This window comes from Leopardus geoffroyi, chromosome A2 (genome assembly GCF_018350155.1).
Source record: "Leopardus geoffroyi isolate Oge1 chromosome A2, O.geoffroyi_Oge1_pat1.0, whole genome shotgun sequence".
NCBI classification, from domain to species: domain Eukaryota; kingdom Metazoa; phylum Chordata; class Mammalia; order Carnivora; family Felidae; genus Leopardus; species Leopardus geoffroyi.
Window position 1 is genome coordinate 61,147,817 of NC_059331.1, and position 21,974 is coordinate 61,169,790.

General features: G+C 42.3%; 1 protein-coding gene across 1 annotated transcript in view; it reads left to right on the forward strand.

Annotated features, from left to right (window-relative positions):
* The window catches only part of LOC123606126 (solute carrier family 41 member 3-like), a 222,963-nt gene extending 201,317 nt beyond the window's left edge, over positions 1-21,646 (forward strand). The window contains exon 10 of the mRNA XM_045494085.1: positions 21,414-21,646. Coding sequence (XP_045350041.1) covers positions 21,414-21,631 — 218 coding nt within the window. The 3' untranslated portion in view covers positions 21,632-21,646. The remainder of the gene's footprint in view (positions 1-21,413) is intronic.
* The last annotated feature ends 328 nt before the right edge of the window (positions 21,647-21,974 follow it).

Genomic DNA, 21,974 nt, shown 5'->3' on the forward strand with positions numbered 1-21,974 from the left:
GGGCTTCAAGGAAGGAGTGACATCTAACCTGGAATTCCCAGAAGTAGTTATCATCTAGCCAAAGCCTGGCACCCAGCAGGCACCAAATACATGATAAATGAACAAGCAAGTACATGAATGAATGGCAATCCCCCTAACACAGCATGAAAAGGCACAGCACATCCAGACCAAGGTATGGAGATATGAGGTACACTGCGGGAGAAGTGGGAAGGGGCTACAGCCTGACCTTCTTTACTGGCATCTTATAGCCATAATAGCATAAGTTCAGCTCCTCGGGGAGCCATTGTTTGTCCTGCGTTCTGGGAAACTGCTTTTCATTTACAACAATAGTGCCTATGAGCCCTCAGTGTCCCAGTGTGAAACTGTACATTCCTCAAGGGGCTTTATTAAAGAGAGAGAGGTTGAGGCACAACTTCAGACTGAAGGGGGAAGGAAAGATGATAGGGGTTCCTTCATAAGTGCAGTCATTGCAGGCGATGCATTGGAGGATGTGGCAGAGGTGGCCTTGGGGCATGAGAATGGGACTTTGGGGGTTTACCCCAAAGAGAGGGACTTCTGTTTGCAAGAGGAGGCAATGGATGGATCTCAATGGATGCCAGAGAGAATGTCAGTTTGGGATATGCACTGTGAGGTGCAGGGGGACACATTGGTGGAGAGGGCTGGGTATTACTGCACATAGACAACAAAGTGTGACAATTAGGGTCAGAGGTCATGACCCACTTGACATGAGTAGGCACAGTGGAAGGGGCCTGACATGGAGGAAATTCATTAACTGTAGTCATCATGGTGGAGAGCCTGCTGTGCTCATGTCACAGCCTCCTCATCATCAGCAGAGTGCTGGGCCAAGGGAGGCCCCTCAATACCCATGTGCTGACTAGACCCAAAATGACCTCTGTTTCAATTTGAATCACTGGAATAGAATTTGCTGAATTCAAGTGACTGGTGACCAGGTGCAGGTTAATTATCTATGAAAGTGAAACCTAGCATTACCAACGGAAGCAAAATTCCTACTCAAGGCAAAGTTCAGAATCCAGTCTAAAAAGCTGGACTCTCCACATGTAGTCCATCTTGATCCCAGGGTCTTTGCACTTGCTGTTCTCCCAGACTGAAATATAGCTGCACTGCATTGTCTGCTCCCCAAATGCCTTCAGTAATTTCTCAAACTTCCTTACTGAGTTTATATTTCTTCATGGTACACATCACCACCCGACTTTCCAATAAGTAGGTTCTACTTATTTTTTACTGTCATCTTGCTAGTCTGTATGAGAATGGAGAAGCTCCTCCTCTCCTGCTTCACCCTGTTGTGCCTGGTGTCTGGTAAAGCCTGGAAAACAGTAGGCCTAGGTGGATGTACACCAGGTGAGGGAGCACTGGGCTTGAAGTGGGGACATGTAGGTGTCATGGAGCATTGCCCCAGATTGAGAAAAAGGACTTCAGAAGGACAATCTGATGAAGCTTTTGTTGTAGAGAGTTCTCCTTGTGTTATCTAGGAAGCAATGAGAACTCACTCTAATAGGAAGGCTGAAAGAAATCAGTAGGAGGATGGGAAGAAACAAAACTAGGTAATGAACTTGTTTTACTTTGACAAACCAGTATTTCCAGCCCAGGGGAAGACCAGCTGTTAGTTGAAAGACTGTTTCTGCACAGTATTTTTTCACAGTCGAGTGTATGTCATTTTCCTCATAGTTCCCCAAAAAGGTTTTCAAAAACTTCTAGCTTAGTGAAACTAGATGTTTGTTGAAAGATAGTTTCACCACAGTGTTGTTTCACAGAGTTGAGCATATGGCACTTTCTGTATAGAACCCACATAGGTTTTCAAACACTTCCAACTTCATTGAACCAGAGGTTAGTTGAAACACAGTTTCTCTACAATGATGTTTCACAAAGTTGAGTAAATGGCGCTTTTGTTATACTTCTAGGTCTAAGATTTCAACAGGTCTAACTTTGTGAAACAAATTGTTAGTTGAAAGATCATTTCTTCACAGTGTTTTTTCACAGCATTGAGTATATGGCACTTTCTGTGTAAGCCCCGCATGGTTTTTGAAACACTTCTAACTTAATGAAACCAGATGTGAGTGGGTTGAAAGATGGTTTCAGCACACTGTTGTTTCACAGATTTAAGTATATGGCACTTTCTGTGTAAGCCCTACCTAGGTTTCAAACACTTCTAACTTAGTGGAAGCAGATGTTAGTTGAGAGATGGTTTCCCCACAGTGTTGTTTCACAGAGTTTAGTATAAGGCACTATCTGCATAGGCCCTGCATTGGTTTTCAAAAATTCTAACTTAATGAAACCAGATGTTATGTGACAGATGATTTCCACCCAGTGTCTTTTAACAGAGTTGGGTATGTGGCACTTTCCTCATAGGCACTGCATAGGTTTTCAAATACTTCTAACTTAGTGAAACAGGATGTTAGTTGAAAGATGCTTTCCCCACACTGCTGTTTCACAGAGTTGTGTATATGGCACCTCCTTGTAGGCCATGCATGGGTTTTCAAACACTTCTACTTAGTGAAACAAAATGTTAGTTAAAAGGTGTTTTTACCAGAGTGCTGTTTGACACAGTTGATTATATGACACTTTCTGCATAGGCTCTGCATGTTTTCAAACACTTCTAACTTAGTGAAGCAAGATGATAGTTGAAAGATGGTTTCCCTCAGTGTTTCAAAGAGTTGAGAATATAGCACTTTTGGTGTAGGTCCCACATGGGTTTTCAAACACTTCCAACTTAGATGAACAAAGTGTTCAAATACTACACCTAGAAGTATTAAAAAAACGCAATTTACTCAACTTGGTGAAATATCATTGTAGGGAAATGATGCAGGGCCTATGCAGAAACTGCCATATACTCAACTGTGTCAAACAACACTGTGGGGAATCCATCTATCAACTGACTTCTTGTTTCATTGTTAGAAGTGTTTGATGGGGCGCCTGGGTGGCGCAGTCGGTTGAGCATCCAACTTCAGCCAGGTCACGATCTCGCGGTCCGTGAGTTCGAGCCCCGCGTCAGGCTCTGGGCTGATGGCTCAGAGCCTGGAGCCTGTTTCCGATTCTGTGTCTCCCTCTCTCTCTCTGCCCCTCCCCCGTTCATGCTCTGTCTCTCTCTGTCCCAAAAATAAATAAATGTTGAAAAAAAATTAAAAAAAAAAAAAAAAAAGAAGTGTTTGAAAACCCAAGTGGGGAACTATGAGGAAAGTGCCATTTACTCAACTCTTTGAAATAAGAGTGTGGTGAAACCATCTTTCAACTAATATATAGTTACACTAACTTAGAAGTTTTTGAAAAGCTTTGGGGTAACTATGAGGAAAGTGACATAGACTCGACTGTGTGAAAAAATACTGTGGAAAATGATCTTTCAACTAACAACTGGTTTCACTAAGTTCAGAGTGTTTGAAACCTATGCAGGGCCTATGAAGAAAGTGCTATATACTCAACTCTGTCAAAGAACACTGTGGGGAATCCATCTTTCAACTAACATCTGGTTTCACTAAGTTAGAAGTGTTTCAAAAACCTATGCTGGTCCTACATGGAATATGCCAATTACTCAACTCTGTTAAACACCATTGTGGTGACACCATGTTTCAACTAACATCTGGTTTCATTAAGCTAAAAGTGTTTGAAAACTATACAGGGTGTATGCGGAAAGTGTCATATACTCAACTCTGTGAAACAATAGTTTGGGGAAACTGTCTTAAAACTAACATCTTGTCTGAGAACAAACTGAGGGTTGATGGGGGGTGGGAGGGAGGGGAGGGTGGGTGATGGGTATTGAGGAGGGCACCTTTTGGGATGAGCACTGGGTGTTGTATGGAAACCAATTTGACAATAAATTTCATATATTGAAAAAAAACTAACATCTTATTTCACTAAGTTAGATGTTTTTGAAAATCTATGCAGGGCCTATGCAAAAAGTGGCATATATTCAACTCTGTCATACAACATGTGGAGAAACTATGTTTCAACTAACATCTCATTTCACAAAGTCATTTGTATGAAAACATATGTGACATCTACACAGAAAGTGCCATATACTCAACTGTGGGAAACAACACAGTGGGGAAACCATCTTTCAACTAGAATCTGGTTTCACTAAGTTAGATCTCTTTGAAAACTATGTGGGGCCTATATGGAAAGTGTCATATACTCAACTCTGTGAAAAACAGTGTGGGGAAACCATCCTTCAATTAACATCTGGTTTCACTAAGTTAAAAGTGTTTGAAAACTGTGTGGGGCCTACAAGGAACATGCCATATACTCTATGAAACACTGTGGGAAAACCATCTTTCAACTAACATCTGGTTTCTCTAAGAAGTGTTTCAAAACCTATGCAGGGCTATGCGGAAAATGCCATATACTCAACTTCGTGAAACAACACTATGGAAAAACCTTTTTTCAACTAACATCTCGTTTCACAAAGTTCGACGTGTTTGAATACCTGTGTGCAGCCTATGCAGAAAGTGCCATATACTCAGCTCTGTCAGACTTTGGGGAAACCATCTTTCAACTAGTATCTTGTTTCAATAAGTTAGAAGAGTTTGAAAATGCATGCGGTGCCTACACCAAGGTGCCATATACACAATGCTGTGAAACAACACTGTGGGGAAACTCTCTTTGAACTAACATTTCGGTTAACTAAGTTATAAGTGTTTGAAAACCTATGCAGGGCTTATGCACAAGGTGCCGTATACTCATCTCCGTCAAACAGCACATTCGGGAAGCCATCTTTCAACTAACATTTTCTTTCACTGAGTTAGAAGTGTTTGAAAACCTATGCAGCAAATATGTGGAAAGTGACATATATTCAACTCTGTGATACAACACTGTGGGGAGCCATCTTTCAACTAACATCTTATTTCGCTAAGTTAGAAGTGTTGAAATCCTAGACCCAGAAGTATAACGAAAGCACCATTTATGCAACTTTGTGAAACATCATTGTAGAGAAACCATCTCTCAACTAACATCTGAGGTTCAACTAAGTTGGAAGTGTTTGAAAACCCAAGCAGGGCCTATGCAGAAAATGCCATATACTCAACTCTGTCAGCACTTTGTGGAAACAATCTTTCATCTAACACACCAAACTAACATCTTCTTTCACATACACCACAAAATAACCAACATGTAGCTAACACACACTAAGATCTAGGCACCAAACACACACCAGACACATACCATTATAGACCACAAAGAGCACACATAATCCTTACACACTGCCTGTGTAACGCATTAGCCCCCAACATATAACACACTTATGAATCAAACCACAACATACCTAAAGTACCACACAGTCACACTTCTTATGTAGAACTCTCATGTGGTCTTTCCTGCTTATAAATCACATAAAGACACACACCACATGTACACAACCCTCAGTAACTTACATATAAATAGACACACATACATCACATACATAAAACATATGACACAGACCAAACACCACACATACATCACACTACATACACAGCACACATATTCCACACACATGCTTTCCCCACAGAAATACACATACACCAATGACATACTGCTTATAAACCACATATATACACACACCCCATACATAAACACACCACCCACCTAACAAACACAACCCCTACACATTCCACACATACCAAATCCTGAACTACACACACACACACTGCAAATACTACAAATTCAAAATCCACATATGCACAACCCACATGACATGTGTGCCACATATCATACCCACAACACATACACAATTATATAGCCAGCAAACACACCCCACCATCACCACACAAGAATTACACATAAATCGCACAAATACCACACATTTTTATAAACTTCTCACATGTAGACCACAAATACAGCACACGTATATTCCATATACACATACAACACACAGGCCACCAAAGTGATCTTTCACATATTCACCAGATACAAACTACACACACACCACACAGAACACACACATCACACATCACACTCACATCACACACAGACCCACACACACCAAGCTTACATAAACCAACAAGCATATATGTGGCAAACACACACACAGTACCAACATCAAACAACACATTTACACACACACTCACAAACACCACTCAAACACTATTCACACACCACACATATCACAAACACACACACACATCAAACATACACTAATCACACATATGTCAAACAAAAACACAACACAAACCTTACACACTGACATAGAACACAACACACCTACCACACACACACATCTCATACTCACAACACACATGTAAAACAGACTGACATACACTATAGATATAGAGCACACATATGCCATGTATACACCTTGGATACACAATATAGAAATCACAATTTCATTGCACACACAGCACACACACTCTACATGTATCGCACTTAGGAAACATAATTTACAAACACATCACACGCACACAACAGACACATTACATATACACCATAAACACCACACTGAGAACAGTGTCACCAAACAATGACACATCGACCCAAACACACATACACACACACCACACATGCACCACACATATAACACCTACATCACACACACCACACATACCATTCAAATGTACCACACCAACGAACACACCGGATTCACGGTATATGTTCCCCACACACCACACGTTCATCACAGATAAACCACACATCCAACACACATTCACCAAGCATGCAATACATATATACATGTAACACACACAATGCCCCAATCAACATTCACCAGAAACATGCACACCCACACACACACACACACACACACACACACACACCAGAGAATTCGTATAATGCACATACACTGGTCAGCACACACCCTGAATACATAACACATACACACCAAACATCACATATTTGTAAAACACAGACGATATAAACCATGCACAGACAACATATACTACGAATACTCCCAGACATCCCACAAGCACCACTCACACACTACACAAATATCACACATACATCACACATAGAACAACCACCAAACTCACTTATTCCAAACACATGCATAGCACATGCACACCACACTTCTACATCACCCACACCATACCTATACCATCACACCACACACTGACCTCACACATGGTACACAAAGAACACACAGAGAAATCAAACTGACTTACACCACCATACAGCACAGATACACCCCACACATATACCATCTAATACATGCTAAATAAATGAATACATTCACCACACATACAGCGCATACAGCACCCAGAATTCACAAATACACACTGCACACCCCACAGATGCAAAACCCAGACATCACACACAGCCTCACTTACACCACACAAATACCATTCCCATACACACATATACCACACTCACACACATACACCAGACATTCACAGCTCATACTCTATGTACACCAGAGAAACACAACACATATACCTTATGCACACACCACACCCATAACATCCATGATACATCATGCACACACCACACATATGACACACAAACAAGCCAGGCATACACAGAAAAGCTACACTTACAGTAGACACATAGCCCACATACACTGCACAGATACCACATGCAAAACTCCACATGTACAACCCATGCATCCCACATATATACCAACACACACAGCATGCCATACCCCTCACACAGGACACATATGCCCCTACACCCCACAAACATATGACACACACACTACACATATGCCACAAATACACCACAGAGACAGCACACAAATAAGGCATATGTGAAACAAATATACATTACATACACAGAAGAGACTCAAAACACATACACCACATACACCACACACACCACCAATACCACACACAAAGACACATACACCAATCATTTTCATGCATATACTACACACACATGCAGAAACTGCTTGCCTACAACACACGTACTTCACACATGACACACACACTACACATATTATAAACATATATGCCACCCACATGACACATATACCACAAAATAACCACATAAGTCACCCCCACACACACAAATACCATACATACAATCTCTACAGCAAAATCGCACCACAGACACACAACGTATGTTTCCACATGCACACAACAACAGGAACACCACTCACAAAACACAGATACCACACACAGGGTAAGAAAGCACCTAAGCCAAACATCAAACATGCAACACACATGCCAAACATTGACCACACACATGCCACACATACTACACACACAGAATACATATGACACAGATGAATACATATGACACAGAATACATATGACACACACACCAAACAACACACATACAACACAGACATATGCCATGCATACACCACAGGTATACCTCCCACATACTCCATCTATACCACACCCATGCCAAATATACATGACACACAACATAGCCACTCCAATTTTACACCACACATACCACACACTTATATGTACCACATACAGAAGACATATATTTCACTAATATACCTTGCACACACAATTCCACACATCTACATCACAAAGACACCACAACTTAGACATGTGTGTTTAAACACACATACCATACATATGTCAATCACTGCCACACAACACACACATACACACACTGCACAGACCACACTCACGTTGCATTTACTCCACATATAAACCACGTTCACAACTCATATATATCAGACAAACGAACAGTTCCCATACACCACACTATAACTCACTAAGATCTATATATACAGCGCACTCATTGAGTACCACAGATAATCCACACACAATATACATACAAACCCTACACGTACACTGCAGACACACTGCACATATTCAACACACACACACACTCAAATACACCACACAAATACCACTCACAGGAACACATACTTCACACTCACACATACAAAATCACAGCTTCACCACAAATACACCACACATATACCTCACACATGCTCAGCACATGCACACCATACACAACACATATTCCATATACACATACCAGACTCCATTTATTTTCCATACATACAACACACACAGAAAACACATGCACCATACACACAAAATACACCCCACTCACACTCCACAGATACACTATTCTCTCACAGCAATACACACACACCACATATACTCCACTGAACCACCACATAGACACCACACATACAACATGTACATCACAATTTCACCACACACACTACCCATACCTCCCATGCAGCACACCTACAACACTCATATTTCACAGACACCACACACAAGAGTCTCAGCATATACACCACAACACATATTCACAAAGTCACAGCACATACATTATACACATGCCACAAACACACACACCACACAAACACCAAAAATTAGGACACATATAGCAATGTACACACATAACATGCATATGCCACACACACTACACATACAGCATTACCACACATATAACATGCATGTACAACCACAGTACACATAGAACATATGCCACACACAACATATATACCACACACACAAACAGTATATATGTCATATGATAACCACCCATATGGCACACACTCACAAACTACACAGACACCACATTCACAGCACAGATACACTGCACTCACAAATATCACACATATGACAAATACACAATAAGAAACCTTACAGATACAAATAGACATATTCTACATCTATGCCACACACATTCCACATGCACCACTCACATAAACCACAAAGAAAAACCCTTTACGCCCAGGCCAAACAAACACACACTACAAATACACAACACATACATTACACATACACACACACAGCATACAGTCAGCAACACACACCACACACATAAGTACCAATACCACAGACACACCACACATGCAAACATTCACACACACACCACAAACAACAACCACACATACACCACACATGTGACACACAAACCAAATATGTCACAAACAGTTCACATACACCACACCACGTACACACCACAATACATCAAAATATACAAAATACACATATGTCACTCAGACACCACACATATTGCACACATATCTCACATACATCACACCTAAGACATGCATATATTCCTTACATGCACCATTCCCTAATGCACAAAAACACATAACTACAAACTCACCATACACACACCACACACAACACACAGACCATTGCACACATTACTCAATCACTTCAAACAAGGATTGTATATACCACACTCAACACACACACAACAAACACCAACCACACACATACCAAACACTCACACACCACATATACATATAAACCAAATCACCCAACATAAAACACACAACAGATACACATCACACACACTAAACAGGCACCACAAACACACCACACAATATCAAAGACAAACACACACCACACAAACAATACAAGTGTAACACAGATTTACACCATGTATGCACAATGGATAAACCACACATAGCACACATATATACCATCCACGTGACAAATATACACCATGCACACTTAACCTATTCACCCCAATTTCACCACACTCACCAATGCACACCACAACACACTGCACATAAATCACACCTAACCCACACATACAAAAGATATATCTCACACAGAAACAGCAGACACACACCACACAACTATCACATGTAGGCCATACACACTAATGCCCACACATCAAAAAACAACAGATACAGTGAAAGTTCACAGATACATCAAAAACATACCACACATGGAAACTCGGCACACACATCACAAACACACTATATATATACACAACACATATAACCACATGTTAACCATACATATGACATGCATACCACACACATCACACACATGTGACTTATAAGCCAAAACACATGCACACATATACCATAAACATCAAACATATGTATATCCCATACGACACACAAACCAAACATGCTACCAACTGCAAACATAGACCACATACAGAATTTATATAACCTGTATTTAATATTTGTAACACACACAAACCGAACCGACAACACATATATAGCACATACGGACATATGCCACACACACACCATAGTTACACCACAAACACATCATATCACATTTATACCAAACCACATGTTAAATAGATACCACACACAACATATACAACATCATTGCAACACACACACACACACACACACATTGCACATATACACTATACTTAACCCACACATATACAACACATCTACTTCACACATGCACACCACACACAAACCACACATATGCCACACACACAAACCTCACACACCAAAACAACAGATACAGCACACAAATTACACAATACACCGCACATATTCTACACATCAAAACACACTACCCCTACCATACACACATTACCTATACACAACACACACAACATACTTGATTCACCTATGCCACACTCACACACATCAAACACATATCACACACACACACATACTTACCACATATACCACATGTAAACACCACATATAAGAAACACAATATGCCCACATATACTGCAAGCACAATCAGATACATGACACATACACCTCACACACCACACAGATAAACAACACAGATGCCATATACAAAAACTCTGCACATACTTCATACACATCCCACATATACCACAACTCACACCACCACACTTACTCCCACACATCACAGACATAACACACCTATCCTACACATACAGAGACAACCCAAATTCACTGCACACATACCACAATGATACCACACACACACCAAACAGACACCATGCACACCACAAGACACTTCACAACCCACACCTACACCACTTCCACTCCATCCCACCACCCATATGCTGCATTCCAGCACAAATATATATTACACACATCACAAAAAACACAAAGATCACACATATACCACACACTGCACATAAACTGTACACACACCACATGTACACAACACCCACACCACTCATATCCTGCACGTAAAAGACGCATACACAGTATGTCATATCACTTATACTCAACACACAAAGTATATGCACAAGAAACACAATACACATAAATATATGCACATGATACATACACCACACCACACTGCCCATACACCACAAATATACCACATGCACACCACACACACCACAGACACTCCCACATGCACCTGCACATTCACATGCACACACACACACACACACACACACACACACATTACATGCACTGCCCAAACCATACATGTCACACAGAAACACACATACATCACACCCACACCAGACACATACCTCACATATATAACACATGTGTGCGCGCACACATACACACACACACCACATACATGCCACATATACCTCCCATATCAAACTTCCATCACATATACACCATACATATAGTACACACTCACTCATACACACCACAAACACTGAACACACAGGCATACCATACATATATCAGAAACACACTGATATATACCACATGCATAACTACACAAAATAGCACACACTCACCCATCATGACACAGATACACCACAAATATAGCACATATACAACACATGTCCCACATATATGCCAAACATTCATGAGCTATATAACTGACAAACAACAAATACACACACAAATGTACACAAGCAAATCTACAAAACAAATATCAACACCACGCATATCCACACATAATACATAAGACATAGACACACACCACATGTGCATACACAGCACAAACACCACAAACACCACACACAGCATGTGTGCCTCACAAATACCACATAAACACAACTCTACATGGAGAACAAATGCATCAGAGATATACCATCATCACAACTCACATGCCATACATATAGCACACATGAACACACATAAACCTCCTACATAGCACTGAGACACCACGCACACTCCACACACACCACACAGATATTATAACCACACACACACTACATATGCCACACGTATCAGACATACAAAACACACAAAAACACTTAAATCATAACCACTTTAAACAGATACCACACACACCACACACATAACAATACACCAACACACCACACCTATACCAAACAAGAGATATCACAGACATACCACATATACATTACACAATAACCACACATATGGGACACTCACTCCACAAGTAAAACACACAATAACCTTACCAAATCCATACCACACACTGCTCATGTTGTACATATACCTCAACACACCACACACGTCACATACACACCACACCTATATTTCACACACACATTCCACATACCCACAACACAAAAAGAACTCTTACACCATGCATATACTGCACACACACCGCAGTCTGCCTCTGTACAATGCACACCACAAATATACCCAATACACACTGCATCTATACTACAACATGCCACATATACCACACATGCAGCACATATCATACCTTCACCACATGTACAGCACACATATGCCACACACAAACACACACACTTTACACACCTCAAGCACAACACCCTTACACCATACAGAGATACCACAAACACACCACACATTCATCACACAATAACCAGGTACTTTCAACATGCACACACACACACACACACACACACACCACAATAACCATATATTTATATAGATCCACAGACATACACTACACATGCCACACATACACAATGGACACAGACACACCACTCAAACACTACAAACACACCAACACTATTACACACACACACACTACATAGATATACCACATTCTCAATACACATAAAGCGCACGCACACACCACACATATACCACACACACACACTGTGTACATACTACAGACACCCCATACAACACATACACATTCCACGCATACCACACATAAGCACTCATTCCAATCATAGATACACACACCACATTCTCAGACACACACCACACATACTTAGACACACACCAAACATACAGCACGATCCTCAAGCATATCCTGCAAACAGCACCCACACCACACAGAAAGCACACACAGGATACATACACCACATGCAACTACACATACCACACTTCCATGAGAAAAATGTACCACACACATCTATCACGTGCAAATCAACACACAACACATACAGCACTGCTGCACCACCCATATACCCCAGACACCACCCATATACCCTTCACAGACCACACCTAGAAAGCACACACACACCAAGCACGTACATGGCACACATGCACTACACACGCCCCACCCATAAAATAACAATCCATACAACACAATCCACACTCGACAAATACACCACACACACACACACCACTTACACACATATCAGAAATAGAACACCTACAACGTACAAACCACAGACTATACATACCACACACACACAACACAAACCAGAAACACCAGAAACAACCCCACAAAACACAAATCAAATACATACCATGGAGACAACCACCATTATCAGGAATATGCCACATTCGGGGCGCCTGGGTGGCGCAGTCGGTTAAGCGTCCGACTTCAGCCAGGTCACGATCTCGCGGTCCGTGAGTTCGAGCCCCGCGTCGGGCTCTGGGCTGATGGCTCAGAGCCTGGAGCCTGTTTCCGATTCTGTGTCTCCCTCTCTCTCTGCCCCTCCCCCGTTCATGCTCTGTCTCTCTCTGTCCCAAAAATAAATAAACGTTGAAAAAAAAAAAATTAAAAAAAAAAAAAAAAGGAATATGCCACATTCAATGTATACACACACACACTACAAAGAATGCACATAGGCCAAATGTACACCACATAGATACACACACAAGAGATATATACTATACATTCCACACACAGACCACATGTTTACCACAGACACAACCTACACATATACCAGACACAGACAATATGTATATTACACAAACACAAAGACTGCCGCAAAACACAGCCCTCACACAAACACCACTGACACACGACACATATGCAAAACTCACACAGAGGATACATACCCAAACACAACACTATTCATACACAACACATGTATCACACGCATGCACTGCACATACACACATAGAATTATTATGATGCACACACCACATATGTGTCACAAACACAATCTGAGCCCACACACCAGCTAACACTGTACATACAGCACACACTTACTCCACACACACACTACACACACACCACACATCAACAACATGCCCACATGCAACACATGCAACACTCATACTGCATATATAACACACCTACCTCACATATAAGCCATGCAAACACAAGACAAGCATACAATGCACCCACACCACACACCACCCTTTCACCACACACACCACACATACATTACAAATACAAGACACATATTTCAAGGACACACACAACACACACAAAAGACATGCAACCCTTATACCACTCATACCACACGGACCACAATTTCAACACATAGGTTTGACACATTTACCACACATATGCACACATACCTCATATGCACCAATCTTCACCATACAGATACCACACACACCACATATACCACGTATACACACTACACATAAACCACACACATGACGTACAAACCTCTCACCACACACAGCACACATATTCCACACAAACTCCCACACCTGTTTGCCACGACAAACTACATATAACCACATGGACACCACATGGACACCAGGCATATATTACCACATGCACCGCACACAGCACACAAAATGTACATACACCACACACATCACACTGATAACACAACATATAGAAGACACAGAAAATATCACACATACAGTGTACCCATGTGTATACCACACACAAATCATAGACCAGCTATTAACCAAAAATACACAGCACACACACAAATAGCATTCACACACATCATATACACCACAAAGAACACATGTGTCTCACACACCATACACACAACATGCATATATCACACACACAACATACATATACATAATACAGGACACACATTTGCCACTCAAACACTACACATACATGACAGGGAAACCACACATATATATGTCACAAATACCACACATACCACACTGAATCCACACTCACATCACACATACATAATACATACACCACGCCTATATTACACACACACACACACACACACACACACACACCACAAGCCATACAGCTCATGGAAATAATGAATTCTGTACACATCCCACCCCCACACAAAGACAAGCACTAACAACGTAATAATACACATATATCACACACACTCCACACCCACACACCACATAAACACCACACCCATCACACAATACCAAGAAAACACACATACCAAATATATACCACACACACATAACATATACCACACAGAACAAACACATTCATCTCTCACACTCACACCACACATGCAGCACACACACCAAAGACACAGACCACACATTCAACACACAGACACACACAGCATGCCACAAATATACCACCAACACACACAAAACAGATACTTGACAGACTCCTCACATATAACATTTCCACAAACACCACAAGTGAAAACAAAGGAATATGTAACACACATACCACATATACACCAAATACATACCACACATGCCACACACACTTACACACACAGAACATTCAACTCACAAAGTCCAGACATACACTGTACTCACAGCATATTTTCACAACACCACACCATATACACACCTAGCAAAGGTATACCACACACTCATCACAGATATACCAACACATACCAAACATACACCACACACAGACATCAAACACTATATATAAATCACATACACAACACAGATATAACACACATGCAATACATGCAACCACACAAATTACACACAAACACCACACATGTATCACACATAACACAATACACAAATACACAACACACAAACACAACACATTTATGAAAAATACACCACATACGACCACACGTACATTACACTCAAGACACTTATAACACACATACGTGCACACCCTGACATACCACACACCTTGCACATCGCATTAGCCACATTAATACTACATACATACCTACATCACACATATACCATGTACACATACATACATTACACACACCACATATACACCACACACTCACCATGCATATGCCACAAACATATCCAACACAGATCACACATGCCCCACACACCCACAGTTATAACCCTCCCACAGTATCTCACACTCAACACATATACAGCACACAATTTCCAAACAAACCATCTCCCGTATACCACACACACTCCACATACACACCACACACTCCAAACCTACACCACATATACAGAAGACAGATGCCACCTCCTCTACACATAAACTACACAGACATCGCACACAATGTACATATAGACACAAATGTGACTTGTATACCACACAGCTACACCACACCCACACCAAACACACAGCAACAGATAGTACAAACACATACCTCGCATGACACACGAATACCACACAAACACTTCACCCATTCACCACATACACACCACATACACATCACACAGATATCTTCCACACACTATTTTCTACGCATAATACACATACCACACACACATACATACACACCCTACACACATATACCACACAAACACACTCCATATATACACCACATCCATGCCAAACGTACCACACAAAACACACTTATACTACACAGACACCACATATACAATAAACATAATAAACACACCATGATAATCCATATGTATGTGACATACAGACACTATGTACACTACGCACACCATACTTATATTACACAAACTCCAGCCATATACCACACCACAAAACCACACATGTACCACATACAAAACACACACGTCACACAAAGACCACACAGGAACATACATTATATGTGGAGCATACACGCATGATATATATAGTACAGTCACAACACATATATCACACAGCACACAGAAAGACACATACACCACCTACAAACCACCAACACAACATACACACACCACGCTCACCACAAAAATACCATACACAGACACAAACCACATATACAACATACGTGCCATCCATACAGAACAGGATTATGCACTGAACCGAAACCACTCCAAATGTATACCACACACACCACACATGTACCCCTCAAAACACCCACTAGACACCACCCACGCCTTGTGATTTACTGCCTGAAATAACACTGCTCAAGTGTCTTTCATGTAGACTTTCACATACATCTCACAGTTTGTTGAAACATTATTTATTAGTGTGTGTTGGAAGAGCTAGCATGGCAACCGTGCAGTCTCATCCCTTAAACATAGCTAGTATCACTAGCAAATCATTCTAAATACCCCAGAAAGCAACCTGAAGATTGACAGAACCAAGTCCATAGCTACAGGGAGAGAAGAATCCATATCGAAGGTAGGAAGCACAGAGGGGGTTTGGGGGAGAGATATATCAAGGGCGCTGCAGTGGAGAGGGAGCCCTCATTGAGGAAAGAGGGGGAGGGAGAGGAGCACACAGGGGAACACACAAGGTGAACCTTTCCCCAAAGACACATGGAAAGAGGCTCAACATCACTCATCATCAGGGAAATACAAATCAATACTACAATGAGATATCACCACACATCTGTCAGAAAGGCTAAATTTCACAATGCAAGGAACAACTGGTGTTGGCAAGGATGGGAAGAAGGGGAAACCCTCTGACACTGTGGGTGGCAATGCAAACTGGTGCAGCCAATCTGGAAAACAAGACACAGTTTTGTCAAATATTAAGAATAGGACTGCCCTGCGGCACCTGGGTGGCACAGTCAGGCGACTGACTCTTGATAGCCACTCAAGTCAGGATCTCACAATCATGGGACTGAGCCCTCATTGGGCTCTGCACTGGCAGCATGGAGTGCACTTGGGATTCTCTCTCCATCTCTCTCTGCCCCTCCCCATCTCTCACTCTATCACTCTCTCCCTCTCAAATAAATTAATTAAAAAATTGCTTACCCTTTAACACTTAGAGTTGCCCTATGATCCAGCAATTGCCCTACGAGGTATTTACCCAAAGGATACAAAAATAAGAATTCAAAAGGATACAGGCACCCCACTGTTTTTAGCAGCACAATGAAAAGTAGCCAATTATGGAAAAGGCTCAAATGTCCATTGGCTGAGGAATGGATGGAGATGTGGTATATATATACAATGGGATATTATGCAGCCATGAAAGAGAATGAAATTTTCCTTTGCAATGATTTGGATGGAGCTCAAGAATATTATGCTAAGTGAAATAAGTCAGTCAGAGAAAGGCTTATACCGTATGATTTCACTCCTATGTGTAAGGTAAGAAACAAAACAAATAAATAATCATGGTGGAAAAAAGAAAGTGGCAAAACAAGAAACATACTCTTAACTATAGAGAACAAACTGATAGTTACCAGAGGAAAGATGGGTGGGAGGATTGGGAATGAAGGAGTACACTTTGTGATGTGCACCAGGAGTTGTGTGGAAGGGTGAAACAACTAAATTCTACACCTGAAACTATTATTCCACTGTATGTTAACTAACTGGAATTTAAATAAAAACTTTAAAAAACATTCTATAGTAGCCATAGGGAAAGGCCCCGTGCTTAAGTGCCCAAAGCATTACTGTGCTTCAAGTGACATTCTTGTCCCTCATAGACACATAGAGTAACACTTTCCTCACCACCTCTCTGTGTAGACACTTGTGCTTTACCGATGAAAAGTACCCTTGGCTGCAAGAGGGTCTTAGAAAGCTTCTTGAGGATATGTAGTCAGAAGTATTCTTAAACCCTTGTGTAGAAGCACCAGGAAATGGCCTAGTGTTAGGTGCCTAAAAGTACAGTGTGATACACTGTGTCTGTCCCCTCCACCAACTGAGATCCCTGGTTTGTAGGTGAGTTTCCAAGCCATTCCTGACCCAATGCAGGGCTCTCAGAGCCTGATGTCCAAGAGGACAGCAACCCCCCAATGTCCCTGCTCCCCTGGGGCTGGGCAGACAACAGTATCATAGGAATGGGAGCCACATGGACCCCCACCCCTAATACATGGAGCTACCCTCATTCGGAAGAACAGTCTGTGAAAATACACCGTGCTCCATGGCATGATCAGCACACAAAAAGGCTTTTGAATAAAAAGTGCACCAAGGTTCATTCCCACCTCTTGATCATCACATGGAAGCACATTCTTCGTATCGCAGAGCCACTGCTGACCCTCTCTACCAATATGATGGGATAAAACCCACCAGAATTCAAAGTTCTCCTCTATTTCCTAAGGGAGAATGTGAGTCTCTTGCTCACAGGGCTACAAAGGGAATCCTTTGGAACACTCCTATAGCCAAAGACCCCAAAAGTTCTTTTGATTCCTGTGCTGGCCAGATTGCGAATACATTGTGCTTGTCAGGTTCTTCTAAACATGAAGAACACTAGCCCTCGTGTTGCATCCAGTTTCAGAAAATTGCTTTATCATCCATCAAGCTTCATCTTGGGGTCCATAAAAACTCCATCTTTTAGAGTATTATATCATGCTGTAGATGTCCAATGGGAACCAGCCCTTATGACTGTGTGACAGGTGGAGCCAGAGTCCCTGGCCTTGTGGTTCCAGGACTACATGGACATCCAGAGCCCTAGGGCATCAGAAGGGGTCCAGTCGAGAGCTGTGCATGGGGAGTCTCGGGCAGATGTATAGGCCAGGAGCTGGCTCCCTTGCTAGGCCTCAGGGAAATGAAGATAAACATTTCCATTCCACATTGATCACATTCCCATTGGATGGAAATATCGAATGCCCTTTGGTCTTGGCTGCAGCCATCTCCTCAGCCTCCCTGTGTTTCTGACTGCCTCTTGATTCACACTTAGGAGACATGGAGCTGACACTCACTCAGCAGGCACCCAAGGACGGGCATCTGGTTCCCACTCCATGCCATGCTCAGTTATAGCCATCAGCATCGGATATCCCAAAGGAGAATACTCCTCATATCAGTGAGCTTGGTGGTTGGCTATTTGTAGCAAGAGGTGGAGAGAGTGGAGCCAGATCGCCTCCTTGCTCTGCCTGATTGAGGTGCCTTCCTTCTGAAAGCAGGCAGTCCACACATGAGCAGGAGGTTCCAGAAGCTGGTCAGCACAGAAAGAACCCTTTACAGGAATAGGGTACCAATGCCTCTCTCCACACTTTGGAACCAGAGCTGGGGGCACCTCCCAGCTACAGCACTCTCACTGCTTACTTCATGCAATGGCATGAAAAGCAACAAAAGTCAACCAAGTCCCAGGGCTATCTAGGCCCTTCTGAAGGAAGAAGGCAGGCCTGGTGTTGACAGGGCTCCCAGATGGAGACTCTAGAGGGTGTTTTTGCCTTAGCCCTCTGGTGTTCTTCTTCTTACAGCCAGGTTGCCAGGAACAGGGCCTGGGCATTCCCATCTCCATAGAATTCCTCGTCCACACTCTGAAGACCTCTGACCCACCTTATTCGCCTTGACACATCTTGGATCTCTTGTAGAAACATGGTTCTTCCCGCAGTCCATTCAGAATCAGTGTCTCAAAAAGTCCTATCTTCTGTCTTCCACCTGGGAGTGTGGTTAAGTCCTTGGGACTGAGGGTGAGATTTTGCCACAGTGCTCCTTCTTCATTAATTTATTTGGTTTCAGAAGTATGTGGCCATACTGAGGCTGAGGGAATTTGAAGGCGTCCCAGCAGAGGATGTTTGGTGAGTAGGCTAGGCCAGAGATTTGGACTGGGAGCTGGCCTCTTTCTGGGCCAAGGGCAAATGAAGCAAGACATCTTCTGTCCAAGTGAATCCCCATTCGCACTGGAAATGTCAAGTTATGGCCCACCTGGCACCCACTTCATCTCCCTTGCTGTGTGTCTGAGAAATGTTTTGTTTTTCTCCCTTAGGAGCCATGGAGTCATCACTAACTCAGCTCGTACCCCTGCCTAGGCCACAACTTCCCACTCTGTTCCTGTGCTCAGGGAGAGCTATCAGGCTCTGCTCTACCAAAGGAAAGAAGGCCTTGAGTCCCGGTGTACTTGGTGCTTGGACTGCTGTGCTATGGAGGGTAAAGGAGAGCCAGCTTGCCTCACCGACCTGGATGACTGAGATGCCTTTATTCTGAAAAGCCCACAGTTTGCACATGGGCAGTATGAATGAGGAAGGGGTGAGCATTGGAAGAGCCCTTGCCAGGAATGAGGGAACCAAGTCCTTGTTGCAGATTCCTAAGCAAGAGCGCTCAGAACCCCATAGCTACAGCTCAAACACTGCTGCCTTCCTCAACTGATGGGAAAAAATGGCATGGATAGACCAAGCCAGAAATCCCTGGCTCCTAAAGAAAGAAGGCAGGCTTCTTGTTGACAGGGCTCCCAGGTGTAGTCCTTCAGAGGCCCCACCTCGGCCTAAACCCACAGGCCTTTCTTATTCTGGATACAACCTGGTTGATAGGAGACTGCGAATGGTACTTC